Source organism: Polypterus senegalus, chromosome 7 (assembly GCF_016835505.1).
Source record: "Polypterus senegalus isolate Bchr_013 chromosome 7, ASM1683550v1, whole genome shotgun sequence".
NCBI classification, from domain to species: domain Eukaryota; kingdom Metazoa; phylum Chordata; class Cladistia; order Polypteriformes; family Polypteridae; genus Polypterus; species Polypterus senegalus.
Window position 1 is genome coordinate 38,762,517 of NC_053160.1, and position 15,574 is coordinate 38,778,090.

Below are 15,574 nucleotides of genomic sequence, written 5' to 3' on the forward strand. Positions count from 1 at the left end.
CACGGGGCACAAGGCAGGAACCAATCCTGGGCAGGGTGCCAACCCACTGCAGGACACACACAAACACCAAGCACACACTAGGGCCAATTTAGAATTGGCAATCCACCTAATCGGCATGTCTTTGGACTGTGGGAGGAAACCCACGCAGACACGGGGAGAACATGCAAACTCCACGCAGGGAGGACCCGGGAAGCGAACCCAGGACTCCTAACTGCGAGGCAGCAGCGCTATCACTGCCATGCCCTCTTTACTAAACCACACAGAGCCAAATTAGTTTGAAAATGACTGACTGACCGTAGAGCCATTCATGCCTTGTAAAAGTTCATCTGCTGTTGGGATTGGGCAAACTTCCTTGACAATTGTTCAATATGCTTGTTGCATATTAATGCAAAGTCTCATTTCTGAGTTGGCTTTTGGCACCATAACGACTAGGTTTACCCACAGAGTAGAGCCATTAACTCAGCGTTTCTCAACCTTTAAGTATTTGTGACCCAAGTTTTCATAACAGTTTTAATTGCGCCCCCCTAACGTTTTTTTGAAACCCTAATAAAATTTATTCCTATATTTTTTGCTGCCGATACACCGCTACAGGTTTTATTATACCTACTTAACTTTTATCGAACATTTATCTAGCTCTATATTTATTTTTCTAGTATCAGAATGTAGTTAATTTGTTTTGGTTTCAATAAATGTATTTTTCATATTTTTGATTGTTGTTTTCTTTTTTTCACATCTTTGCGCCCCCTTTTTTGTTATGGGGGGCGTGCCCCACAGGTTGAGAACCGCCGCATTAACTGGTTCAATAATGACCAGATTGATCAATTCTTTAATTTTCTTCTCGATTGTTTCTCTTAAATTATATGGTACATGCCAAAGGTTGAGCTTCTGACTAAACATTACAATCAATATATAAACTAATCAGCTTAATTTTAACCTTCCCCACACTATGTAATACAGTATTTCTGGGTATTAGAGCTAGAGTACCTGTTTTAGATCCATTACAGCTGCAGTATTGGTGCTTAGTTTTAGCACACCAAGCTTCATGGCTGTCTCTTTGCCTAAGAGTGTTTCTCCGTTCTCTTTGATAATGACAAACTCTGCAAATTCCGTGTGGTCCCTTACCTTGGCTTCACAATTTAAAGCTCCTTTCACAGATAATGACTGATTAAAAGAATAAGTAAATGGCTAATTCTGCATCATTTGAATGTGTAATTGATATTTATTATGCACATGTTTCAGTTGTTCTAAGGTTTTTTCATCAATGACGTTACAGATTCCACAAGAGTCAATAAGCAGTTTAAGTTTCACACCTCCTAGACAAATATTTAGTCTTTCTGACATGTCATTTTCAGTAACCACAAATGCATACCCTGTTTGTCTCTCAATGCTATTAAAAGATTGCTTTTTGGAACTCTTCATGCTGCACATTTTTGGGAAACAATCCTCCCTACTGCACTTATGACATGACTGACATTTTGCCAGAGGTTTGCAATTCCACTTTTATAGCATTGCTTATCTGTCTTGTTTTTCTCCAAATTGTGTTTTTTTTTTTGTTTTCTCTCATTTTAATCTGGTCTCTGTGTAACACAGTTAACAGGCTGTGTTTGTGCAATCACAGCATCACCAACAGTGTTGCTGCTATTTACTCTTTGATCTTCTCACGTAAGGATGGCACCTCCAGCGTGTGAGTGAGTATAAGCCTGTGACCTTTCTAAAGAAGCCTGTGGTGCACATAAACAGAACAGCATTTACTTAAAACTGCATCTCTAACTTGTTTTTAGTGTCTCTCACAGTCACTAGCAGCCTGAGTCAAGTCGCGAACTGCTGTAACTTCTCTCCTGTTTTCTGTGAAAGTCTGTGTAAAGACTGGCATGGAAAAGCAGCATTGACTTGCAAAACAAAGTGGTTATTTAGAGCTGTGACTGCTGCTTCTCAGTGTCTGCCATCCTTCCAGTTTTAGTGTCATCTGTGAATTTCACAAGTTTACTAACTATACCAGAACCAATGTCATTAATGTAAATCAGAAAAAGTAAAGGACCAAGGACAGTCCCCTCTGTTGTCCTCACTCCATGAGGATCATTCTCCTCTTATTTGTACATAAGAGTGAGTCAACACAGCTGACTCATACACTTGATGAGGGAAAAGATTTCATACTGAAGTAATCCTTGAACATATATTTTAATCTAGTAGTTCTGAAACATTCACTGATTCATCCATCTTCATATCCGCTTTATACTGAGTAGGGTTGCAGGAACTTATCCCAGCAAACATTGAGGGCAAGGCAGGAATGACCACTGGATAGGGTGCCATCACAGGGTGAAAACACACGCACCCGCACACACATACATACGTGGGGCCAATTTACCACCGTCAATGTTTTGGACTGTGGGAGGAAGACCACGCAGACACCCAGACAACTTGCAGACTCCGTGCAGACAGGACCTGGGATGTGAACCCCAGTCAACAACAACAAACATTTATTTATATAGCACATTTTCATACAAACAGCAGCTCAAAGTGCTTTACATAATGAAGAATAGAAAAATAAAAGACACAGTAAGAAAATAAAATAGGTCAACATTAATTAACATAGAATAAGAGTAAGGTCCAATGGCCAGGATGGACAGAAAAAACAAAAAAGAACTCCAGACGGCTGGAGAAAAAATAAAATCTGTAGGGATTCCAGACCATGAGACCGCCCAGTCCCCTCTGGGCATTCTACCTAACATAAATGAAACAGTCCTCTTTGGATTTAGGGTTCTCACGGAAGGATTTGATGATGATGGTCACGTAGACTTCTTCCTTTTAATCCATCCATCTTTGTTGAGCAATGGACAACTGGAGCAGTTGTCTTGTTGTGATGCAGAAGATGTACTACTGTGCCACCATGGTTTATAAAACAATAATGGTTTTAAAACAATAATTAGTAATTATTCACTAAAAAAGCTTTTCTGTATGAATATTGAAGATTTTAAAAACATCACATGTTATCTACTGTATATAATTCTAGTGGGACAAATTATCTCAAACCTATAAATATTTAAATTCATATTTAATTATAAGTCTTGTAGTGAAATTTTTATATACTGTCACAATAAGACATAGGAAACATCAAAGGTTTGGGGCAGCCACCCGTATAATTATCCCTGGCTGCAAAATGTTTTTTTTTTCCATGAGCTGTGCATGGTACAATGTCCAAAACAGAACTGACTTAGGTTGAGTAAAAAGGCGGTTTTAAAGGTCATGACAGGAAATGACGTCATCTGGCCTGGAACTGGAATTGATGTCTCCAGGACCGGAAGTGATGTCATCTGTAGCACCAGATCCGGAAAGTGCCAAGTTCGGGGCCAGAAGTGACTTCATCAATGGTACCGGTGCCGGAAGTGACGCCATCAGAAGCACTGGCACCTAGTGGGATTTCCCGAAGATAATCTGCAGGAGACAGAGAGAGAGTTACTGCAACTCACCACCCCCTGGTCTGGCATGGTATAACTATTATTTAAGCCCTCTAGCTGCCTCCCAAGCACACGTGTCTGACAATACATATATAAATAGTGCAGTGTTTTCAGTAAATAGTTTATTATGGAATTTTTGCTTTCATGACACTGCTACAGACACATGCTATATGACTCTGCTACGCTCAGTTATCAGGCTAAGCATAATTTCAACACTTGTACAGTTTTAAAAATTAGTAAATCACTTGTGTGCAGCACACTTTTAAAGTCAACAGTCAAAGCATAACATCAAAATGATAGTGAAATAAATTAACTTACTAGGGTGCACCTCAGTGAGTTATAACCTCATTTTATGTTTATATGTGCTGCCTGTACACAAAAAATATACTTTTCTAAAGCTCAAGACTCCCCAGGTCTAACAGAAGCTCAACTTTGAAGGTAATCTTACGTACTATACTGTACTTTATAAAAACACAACTTTCCTTCTTTTTAGTTATTTAATTAGTGCAAATTAAGTGATATTTCATAGCTCTTCTTTTACATGTGTAAGAAGTAATAAACTGTAAGTATGTGAATTCCAGTTTGTGTATGTAAGCCATTTGTCCGGTTGCACTCTACTTGTTACTTCCCATCTCTGTAAAACAAGCTGCTGTGTCTTGTCTACCTTAGTTATGAAAAAACTTTCCTCTAGTAGGAAATGTGCTGCTTATCTGTAACATGGTGTTAACAGAATAATAACTCAATAATGTGTTTAGCCAATTGTGAGATCACTTCATAAATTTACATTTGGAAGGAAAAATACAAATTATTAAAAAACCCACCATGCATAAAAATTTTACAAAGGAATCAAATAAAATCCACTGGTACCACTTTATAATAACTTTCATTAGTTTAGAATGGATAGTAGTTTAGTAGTATTACTGTACTGGAAAAGACTCTACAATTAATGAATAAATTGATTTGTTAAAATAGTATGTAATGTTCATTATTAAAAGTGTTAATAAAGTGTTACTAATACAGCATATACATTATTATATAGTAACATTTATAATTTTTGAATGAACATGAACTAAAAATTAGATAGATAGATAGATAGATAGATAGATAGTGTCACACACGTGCGCATGGGAGGCAGCTAAAGGGCTTGAGTGAAGGCAGTTCTGAGGCATGGCGGGGTGTGTCAGAGTACACTGACTCTTTTTCTCACTTCCCTGTAGACCATCCCTGGGAGACTCCACCTGGCTCTTTTGACATCACTTCTGGGACCGAACCAATGAAAACAGACCTTACCGGCTCCGGCCCCCCTGATGTCACGTCTGGGCCTGATCCAATGAGGGACGAACACGTGCCCGATCCTAATGACCTCACTTCCTGTCTTCCCCTTTAAAAGCCTGCCCTTTTTCCCTTTTCCCTCAGTCTTGTTTTAGACTCGGTTGTATGCACTTTAGTGCTCTGTATTACTACAAAACGATTTTGCAGCCAGTAAACCAGATTATATGGGTGGCTGCCCCAAACCTTTATCTGAGTATGTCTCATTCTTGTGACAATAGATAGATAGATAGATAGATAGATAGATAGATAGATAGATAGATAGATAGATAGATAGATAGATCTTTATTTGTCCCCAGGGGAAAATTTATCAAGCAATAACGTATTAAATGAATTAATAAAGTGCTGTCGCAAGAAATAGTATATTGGAGTGTGTAATAAAGAGAAACTCAAAAAGGTTTGGGGATGGCCACCCAGTATACTGAATAGCAGTAAAAAAAAATGTTACAAATGGAGTTCAAAACAGAACTGAGTACAGAGGGTGATACATAGACATGTATATGGCTGAAACAGGAAGCAGATGGATCAGGGTGGCTGGAAGTGGAAGTGATGTCTGTAGGTTCTGAGGAGGAAGAATTCATCAGGGATGGACAGAAGTGACGTCATCAGAGGGAGGGCTGTTGGTGATGTCACTCTTTGGTTGGTTGTTCTGCTGGTCTGCAGAGGGACAAAAGGAGAAAGGATCAGTTGACAGTACCAACCCCCAGTCCAGCTGAGAAATAGCATTAATTGAGCCCATTAACCTTCACCCAAGCTGACGTGTGTGAGTGGTGATATCAAAATATTACAAGTAATGTAAAAAAAAAAAAAAGTTTTCATTTTTTTAATCTTGTTTGTTCCTTATAATCTGTGACTAGTACTGTTCACAGCCTTCTTCAGCTGCTGTATTCTGTACCTGATGATAAATGTATGCATAACCTGCTTCTACAATTTTAGCAATTGTGAGGAAAATGATTACTAGCTAGTTTTACAAGATTTTGTGACTAAGGTTTCTTGCTGACCTTGAGTTTGGTTTTGTCTTAGTTTTGGTATTTCGTTTTCCTGCTTTAATGTACTTTATGGTTGTCTGTCCCTCAGAACGTCCATATTCGCCCTAAGGCTATTCCTCAACACCATTGCTAGGAGGTTATATGTGTCTTTAATTTGAATGGGTGTTATAATTTATCCTCAGATCTTTTGTAGACTCTTCATTTTAAGTCTACTAATATGCAGGTTCTTACTTACTAACTTTACTTGATAGTTCCAGGTCTTTGGCAGGAATGATTAGTGGTTCCATGTTTTCTTTTCTATTTTTTTATTTGAGAAGCCAACATTTATGCTTAATATATATTTAGTTAATATATTCTTAACATTTAGTTAGCTCTTCTCACAGACTGTTGCTCTATTTCTTTTTTAATCCATTGTTATTTTGTTTTATTAAAGTTTTATTAAAACTCAATTAAGAACTATACAGTGGTAAAAGGTTTCCTAAACAGCATCCTGATTAACAAGTCAAAAAAGGCATCCTTATATGAAACCTGACAATAAAGAAAAATTAAATGTTCATTCAAAAATTTAGTTATTTCAAACAGGGAAAACTGCCATCCACAGAATACATTAAAAGAAATAGCTAATTTAATTACAGTACAGTATTTAAAAAAGGTGGCTGTATACTACTGACTTCATAGATTAAGTAAATTGGGAGTGGGAGAGCATGGGGGGCCATGAGGTCGCTGGAAAGGGGTGTGTGGTGCTCCCGATATCTATGCAAAATGACGAAGGTCCAAGTCTTTAGAGTCCTGGTGCTTCCTGTCTTGCTTTATGGTTGCGAGAAATGAATGCTATCCAGTGACCTGTGATGAAGGCTGGGCTCCTTTGGTACTGTGTCTTTCCGGAACATCCTTGGGTACTGTTGGTTTGACTTCATGTCGAATGAGCAGTTGCTCATGGAGTCCCGAATGAGGCACATTACCTGCATTGTGAGGGAGTATCAGTTATGGCACTACGGCCATGTTGCGCGTTTCCCTGAGGGTGATCCAGCTCGTAAGATCCTCATTGCTGGGGACCCAAGTGGCTGGACCAGGCCAAGGGGTCGCCCACGTAGCACCTGTCTGCAGCAGATCGAGGGTCATTTCCGGAGGGTGGGGCTGGACTGCGTATCTGCCTGGGTTGCAAACCAGGATCCCGAGTTGTTTCGTTGTGTAGTGGGTGCGGCAACGCAATGTACCAGTGCATGCTCCCCAACTTGTCTTGACTTGCTGTATAATTCCACCCATTAGGAAGACAACATGCATGACCTGGCAGGGATCTTCACCTCATTAGAAAGATTGGTAATTTCCTTTCTTTACGATTACTGTGTGTGGCTAATTGGAAGATGGGTGCAATATTATAGCATGACTTCTGTCATTCCTCTAACAAATGGAGCTTGCATGCTGTCCTTGATTTTGTGTGGGTTTCATCTGGGTGGTCTCGTTTTCTCCCATAGTCCAAACACATGCAGGTTAATTGCATTGGTGATACTAAATTGGTCCTAATGGTATGTGTGATGTGTGTGAGTTTGTTCCCCTGCATTAGACTGGTGCCCTGTCTAGGGGTTTGTTTCTGACTTGCAACCTGTGCTTGCTGGGACAGACTCTTATGACCCTGCTCAGGATTAAGCAGGCGTAGAAAATGGGACAGTAATACTTTACCTTCCATACATTGCATTAAACAACTGTATCCATAATAGAATACACCATTTACCGCAAGGAAGTCAATTTACAAATCAAAAGATTATAATGTTACTTCTAACACTAGTAAAACATAGCTAAGTGTAATTGTTCAGTAAAATTGTTTAAAATTAAGCATCTAATTTATTACAACATATACAGTATAGATGGAATTCTGAGAAAACTATGCTACATCTCTAAGCAGTACTTGTATTAGCTAAACAGTGAATAAGGGGAATAAGTGAAGATATGTGATAAAGATTGCACAAAAAGAGGGCCAACACATTTTGAAATTATTAGTCTCTTGCCTTTAATATATCATTGTATTTGAAATTTGGCCAATACTTTTTTTCATATGACTAATAGCCAAAAACAAAAACTGCATGGTCTGCTTAAAATTAACACATGTGATAAAGAGGGCTCTTGTTTCAAGTAAAGAAAGAAGAGTTTATTTTTTCTAAGATGTATGTGATTCTCTAGATGCTTTAACATATTTTCTACATTAATGTAATGAATTCTCTATTTAAGAATGTGCCTGAGTAAAATGGCACTTTGGGTAATAAACAAGTATCATACTGTTTTACTGAAAGGCATTTTTTTAACAAGAAGCAGTCATTTTCAGCACTGGTATAGTTAAATTTTGTATCAAACCCTGTGTTTCCTCCAGATAACCATGAACTTGAGAAATAAAATTAAAAAGTGCAAGAGCCTCCAGGCATGCCTGACATTTTTTATGTTTGAAAAGGCTGTCTGTTGAGAAAGCAATAAAAGGACAAATTCCAGCCAGTGCATTGCACAGTACTGTCAACTTGATCCAAAAATGGCATGAGCATAGAGTTAGCTTACAGTGTTTCTATGTGAAAGAAGAAAAGGTTAAAAAGGGAACTAAAGGGGCTCAATCCAATACCTGATAGGAAAAGATGCTTAAGATTAAGCTATCACATGGTATGGTAGACAGTAGGACATTAGGGACTTTTTAAAATTCAACTTGATGTAATTTTAGAAGAATTAAGTGGCTTTTTGGGCTGAAAGGCCCATTTTAGTCTAGATTGTTCTGCTGAGCAGACTAAAAAAATTGTATTGCTTACAGAAAAAAAAATAACAAGTAGTAGTTAATAAGTATTAAGAAATAAATACAAAAAATCAGGAGTGGTCTCCCCTAGACATTCTCGTATACTCAGATATGGAGATAGATATTCGAGGAGTAAACCGCAAGACAATGATTATATTTGTACTAGGCTGACCCGCCTTTTAAGGCGACCGACTTTTAAGTTGACCACTTCTTAAGGCAATTCAATATGTAGATCAATTTGATATTTTATACAAACTCATTAATTTGGTTATATTGCATTTGAGTGGTATTACTTTAATACTCGTAGTTTCTGTTATTTTTGTGATGAAATGTAAACTTTTTTTCTACATTGAGGTCGCCCTTTTGAACCCCCCTGATATTTACTATGCGGTGAGGCATTTGTACTCCATCAACATTAATTATTTCCAGAGACATAATTTTGTCTATTTTTCCAGCGCATCGCGCACAAAAGCAAGGGAATGATGGGAGCACCAGAACTCTGCTCACATCATGTCGCTTTGTATCGCAAGCTGCAAGTAGTAAGTCTGTGATAAGCGGAATATTGCTACACTTTCCACTCACAGGACGGAAGGACAATCCCGACCGCTTTTATATAGTAAGAAAGAAAAAGAAGAAGATATCGCACAGTCTGGAGTAGAAAATCATCTTTTACCCGGAAAAACAAAACTACAAATCCCATCGGGCACTGCAAAATGGACGGGGCGTGTGTGAAACTCCGCGCCTGCGTAGCACTCACAGGACGAAAGGACAATCCCGACCACTTTTATATAGAAGGATATTATGTACATTAAAGAACAATCAACAACAAATTAAACCAAATTAATAATATATTAAGCAATTATTATAAAGGTAAAGTTGAATAAATAGGCAGGTGCGTGAATAAAAGGTAAAGTACCACTTTTGCTTAACGGAAATAGCTCAAAAGTTGATAGAAATCAACTTAGAAAATTTGAAAAGTTAGATCGAAAAGTTATCGTGTTTACATACACACACGCAGAGACACACAGACATTTTCAGACCCAAGGAGGTCTACAATGTCGTGATTCATCAAAATCTCAAAATGGAATTTTTGGAGAATTCCAATCCTATACTTCGGATATGAGAAAGTCGGGGAGGTCTGAAACATCAAGATTCATCAAAATTTCATCATTGAAATTGTGGATGATTACAATACTTTCCCTATATTTCGTATATGAGAAAGTAAAAATAAATATCTTGTTTCCCAAGATCTGATGTGTGTTTGTTTTCTGGGTAAATGTAATACAAGCAACTATACCAAGATCCTCTATTCATGTGTTCTGGTCATTACTGAATTCTGTTCTGATATTTTTTTGATTTGAGAGTTGTCTTTTATAATCTGCATATTTGTAAATAATCCCATAGCCTTTATTATCATTAAAAATAAACCCAGCTTGTTGTAAGTTCGGATCAGTTTATTTACTTGTTACAGTACATCTCTCTGAGCCTGTTTTTAATGAAGAGCTTACACAAAAATAAACTTACTTCACTCAAAAGTCATTAACATTTATCAGCCTCCTATGGAATACCATCTCTACCAAAATGAAATTAATAAAATAACAATCATAATCACATGAAAAATTACAGTGATATATACAGTATAAATGAGACATTAAATTGTGAGATAAGCACATAAATAAAAAAGGCATTTAATTATTATAAACTATACTATCATCATTTTATTTTGGGTCAACATGGCAGTTATCTTACATTTAATTCTTATCAGTTTTATAACAAAACTGACTTATTTTTAAACACCATTTTATTTAATATTAGGACTTTCTGTATGCTAAATTTCCAAAGGACAATTATAACGGCCCTGCTATTTATTTCAAAAATGCCTCCGTTTATGATGGTTTCATCTTGGGCTGGATCTATTCCTATTCCTATTCTACACATGGAATAGGAATTTTTTTTATCACATCCCGCATTGATTATTGTAACTCGTTGCTGGCAGGTGCCCCTTCTAATCTAATATCACAGCTCCAGCTTATTCAAAACTCAGCTGCAAGAGTCTTTACTCGAACCAGCAGCAGCGAGCACATCACACCCATCCTGCTCCATCTTCACTGGCTCCCTGTGTCTTACAGAATCAAATATAAAATCCTACTAATAACCTTAATAACCTTAACCTTAAATAACCTCACGCCAAACTACATCAGTGACCTTCTCCATCACTATGTGCCTGCCCGCCCACTAAGGTCCTCTGATTCTGGCAATCTTGTTGTGCCCCACACTAATCTACACTCCATGGGTGACAGGGCCTTCAGCTGCATAGCGCCCAGACTCTGGAATGACCTACCAAAATTAATTAGATCAGCTGACTCAATGAATTCTTTTAAAAAACAACTCAAAACTCATCTGTTCAGGAAGGTTTTTAGCTCTACTTGACTTCATTCCCCTTTTCTCAGTTTACCTCTATGTCAGGATGCTCATGTAACCTGTATGTGTGTGCTAGACCATCAGTTATGTTGTCTGTTAGGCTTTTCTCTGAATTTACTGTCTTAATCTTCTTTATTTATTTATTTGGTTTGTACAATGCTATATACTGTATACCCTGCCGTTCTTTCTTATATTCTGTAAGTGCTTTGAGCATGGGAAAGGCGTTTTAAATAAAATGTATTACAGTATTATCCAGCCCGGAACTGAGAGGTGGAGTTGGGGTAAGGGCTCCACCTCAGAGGAAACAGAAAACTCGCTTAGCTGCTAATAACACAACCGAGGCCAGCACGTCACCAAAACGAAACCTCAGAAGAAAGACAAAGTTGCTTAGCCACTAACATCGGAAAAACGGTATCTCTATTACTTTTCCTACCGCTGGCTAATGCACAAGTGATGTGAGCAATTCGGCAAAATGAATCCTCCTAGGAGAGAGATGCCCAGAGTAGTTCCGTACAATTACCTGACTTTTGGGCTTTTTACAGCATGGGCTTACACAGCTAGTATATATATATAAATATATATATATAGAGTGGAGAAGGAGTGAAATTACACAATCCCAAAAATTGTTTGGGGTGCTAACCAGGGTTACCCGGTTTAATATCTCTTTCAAAGCATTAAGGTCGCAATTAAATAAACAGGCACATTAGGGTGCTAGAATAAAAAACTATCCTTCAGGTTTGTCTAACTGGGAGTTCTATCCTGCTGCGAGTTTGGGTCAAAGTGAAACACTGCCTTCCAGGGACGGGTTACTTTTATGTGTTTCTGACCAGAAGGGGTGGGCATCAGCCTCCTTCGCTGTGCTGTAGAGGGAAGAGAGAAGTCAGTCAATGGCAGAGCCTCTTGTCACCCTGGAATGGTATCGCATACCCAATCAGAGCCAGCAAGATGACCTTCAGACACGCATGCATGACAATGTATATCACTGTTGCTTTTCATGTGAGTATTTATTTTGTTTAGGCACAAATGGTATTCCATAGCTGTATGTGAATTGGTCAAGATGTACTGTAGCTGCACATAGGTGTTTAACTCATGTACATTAATGTTATGAATTTTCATTACTATAATGCAGATATGCAGCAGCACAATCCATTGACTTTCTTACACTTGCAAGAATCCATCCTTTTAGCATCAGACCCAAAGGAGGAAAACATGCCCATGTAGAACTATAATCGAATACCAAGCACACTCACACCCATAACCACACTTCCATTCAAGGGCTAACACTCTAATAACTGAGAGTTATTAATCAACTTAACATGCATGTCTCTGTTAGGAAAAGAAAAACGCCGATATAGGTCAGCGATTCATACACAGCTTACTGGATCTCAGAGGCATATGCTAGTTACATGTGTGGAATGAGCCCCGGACACAGACAGGCAAACATGTTTTAAATGCACCACCACACATTTATTTACAGTCGCTATTTACAATTGTGCACACAAACCTCCTAAACTCCCCCAAAGTTCTGGCCTCACACTGCCTCTTTCCATCTTTTCAGGCCTCGTCCTTCTTCCACCCAATTCAAGCCAACGAATGGAGGGAGGCAGCCCCTTTTATTCACACCCAGACGAGCTCCAGGTGCTTCCTGACAAACCTCCGCCAACACTCCCCAGTGTGGCGGAAGTACCAGCTGTGCACCCTGAAGCACTCCAGGTGTCCCTGATCCTCTTCCCCCCAGCAATTCCGGGTGTGGCAGAAGTGCTGAGGTACAGGGCTTCATAGGCATTTGGGCGCCCTCTGGCAGTGACCATGGGCCCCTACAGGGCTGAGCTTCAAAGCTGTGTACCTGTGGTCCCCATAGCCACCAGGGCGGTTGCCCCCACGTGGTCTGGGGGAGGTGTAAGCCCTCCTCCGGTTCTCCTGGGCATCCCGGCTGGGTACCACCCCCAGCCACCTGTGACACATTCTATGGGTATGTGAGGAATTTATTTATTTTAACATTATATTTGTGAAGTCATCATAGTGCTATTTCATGGTGGGTATTTGTTCTGATCATCATTTTCATGGATGCCTCTTATTTTGTAGCAATAAATCCTGCTGCTAGTCACATGGTTTGCAACCTAGTGATATCAATCTGGTGCCCTTATAAACGATAGCAGCTTGCATAACCTGGCATTTAAACTTAAAATATCTAAAGTTAACAACCACTCAAATCAGAAAGAATTTAAGGGTTTTTGACAAAAAAATTAATTTTGGCATGGGTGTTGTGGTTTATTCTGACTTAAGTTACTTTTACTGACACTTGCTTGTTTAAAAATCCCTCTAAATCTGTTAATATCTCTGCCTTTCTGTGGTTAATTCCTAGCAGGCTGAGTTTCAGAAATGCTTAGTAATAAGCAGTAAAGATTTGATAAAAGGAACAAGAATCAAGAATTTACAGATTTTTTTCCTGGAATAATGTTTTTGCTAAATGTGCTGCATTTTGTTCTGCATGTTGTTAGGGTTAGGGCTGAGTTAGTGCAGAAACTTGTAATGGTTCGTTACATAAAGTCCAGTACAGTAATCAAAATTACAATGCTGTTGTTTATAACTCTTATTTAAATTCTTATATCTTACTCATTCTGACTTAACAAAATGCATGAATATGATGTGAATGTGCACATAATGTCACCAAACCTTACCTGGAAAACAGTGTAAAGTGTTTATTGAAGCATTATGGTTTAAAAGCAAACCCTCTAAAATATCTTTATAACTATAAAGCATATTTCTGAGGAAATATCTTGCGCACAAAATCATTCTTCTTTTTCATCTCCTTTAAGGCTTGTTTTGATTTGATGCTGGCTAACTGCACATGCATTTAACCGGCATACAAAGTTAGCCATGAGGCGCCTCAGCAAGTGAATGAGTGCACAGGGATCAGTGTTAAAAATTCAGTGGCAGTGCTCAAAAATTTTGTTTTTAAAGGCAAGTGAGTTGCAAATCCAGCTGGAGTACTGAGCAGGTAGTGATATCACGTATGCATGAAGCAGATGAGGCAGCGACATAGAATGTGAGACGGAGTAGGCCTACTTTAAGCATGCGTTTATGTTCTGCACATGGCTGCTTCAGCTCTGTGATTTCATGCTGGGTGCTGAGAAAAAAATGTTTATCTAAGTCAGCTGCACAGTGCATTTCCAGGACAAGGTCACTGTTGAGCATGCTTCTGTGAATTTCAGCGATCAGCACTAGTGAGGAATGATGTCTGAGTACACATTCCTAATCATCTAATTCATTTTTTAAAAATATATAATGTACTCTAATTGAATGCTCAACAATTGACATGAAAAACAAGTTTGAACAGGAATCATATAAGTCGTGCATCAACTAAAGATGTGTGATTAGAGCCCCGCATGTGCAGTTTCTACTTAATTTTTTAATCTTTTAATAGGTTGGATTCAGTGGGTACAATAATTAACGCAAAAAGATGTTTTATGGGAACATGAATATACCACTGAGTCATAAGACATGTTGCAGCAGTGACAAAGAGACAAAACAAAGGAAACAGCAGGTGGTGTTTAAAGATCTCACAGACCATTAGGCTAGCCAACAGTTAAAAATAAAGGCATTATAAGAGATCTAGGCTGAGTGCACAAAGAGAGCAAATATCTTGTAATAACCACAAAACCCAAAGAGTGATGGAATAGGAATTAAACAAAGCACACAATTTGTTCCCAAAATGATTATAAAATAACACGTTAAAGGAAAAAAAATGATAAATAAATTCAAATAACAGTCTTGGTTTCTGATAGAATGGGAAAGCTGATCTGTAATTTCAGACCTCTTTGTATAAAAAAATGACTATTGTGTTACACACTAATGCAATAAAAATCACAAAGAATGTGAAAATGTGTTAAGCATGACAAGGCACCTGACTAGTAGGGTTCAACAAGCAACTGTTCATTAACTTAGATGTGGCTGATGAAAACATACTGTATACTGCTTATTCTGTCAAACTGAGTATATCAGACACATAAGGCTTCCTTCTAGTTGGGTGTTGCCATCCTGGATTGAAATGTAGCTTCTTTTTAGATGTGTGTGTCATAATATAGTTGAGGTAAACAATGCTTTCTTAGATAAAATGTTCCTCTAGTAAAGCAAAAATAAATGCATCTAGAATGATTAAGGTTGTTAAATATCACACATGCAAGGCACCACTAATGGGAGATGTCACGTCACCTTGAAAATACTGGACGATTCCTTTTAAGTTAAAGCATATTTCTGCCGAAATATCTTGCACACAAAATCATCTTTCATTTTACCTCTGTTTCCTTTTTGTCTGTCTTGACCCTAGCTGCTTCATCTTCTGCAGCTCAGCCTTCACCTCCTAGGTTTCCATGTCAATTAGCCTGAGGTGGCTTTACATTCATTCTCATTTCTAGAGTCAAGAACGTCTCACTGTAGATACAGGGACACTAGACTAGGATTCAATAAAGAGTCTGGGATCAACACCAGTGTTCAACCTTATGTAGATAACATAGTCTTATCATCCCTGGCCATGAACCCTAGTGCTTATAGCAATTGGCCAGGGATTTTGTGTCAATACACACATCTTATGTTACACCGCAGCCATC

The 15,574-nt window shown here is 38.3% G+C and overlaps 1 protein-coding gene across 1 annotated transcript in view; it reads left to right on the forward strand.

Annotated features, from left to right (window-relative positions):
* The first annotated feature begins 3,253 nt into the window (after positions 1 to 3,253).
* Positions 3,254 to 15,574, forward strand: part of itga1 (integrin, alpha 1) — a 165,531-nt gene continuing 153,210 nt past the window's right edge. The window contains exon 1 of the mRNA XM_039758094.1: positions 3,254 to 3,368. Coding sequence (XP_039614028.1) covers positions 3,254 to 3,368 — 115 coding nt within the window. The remainder of the gene's footprint in view (positions 3,369 to 15,574) is intronic.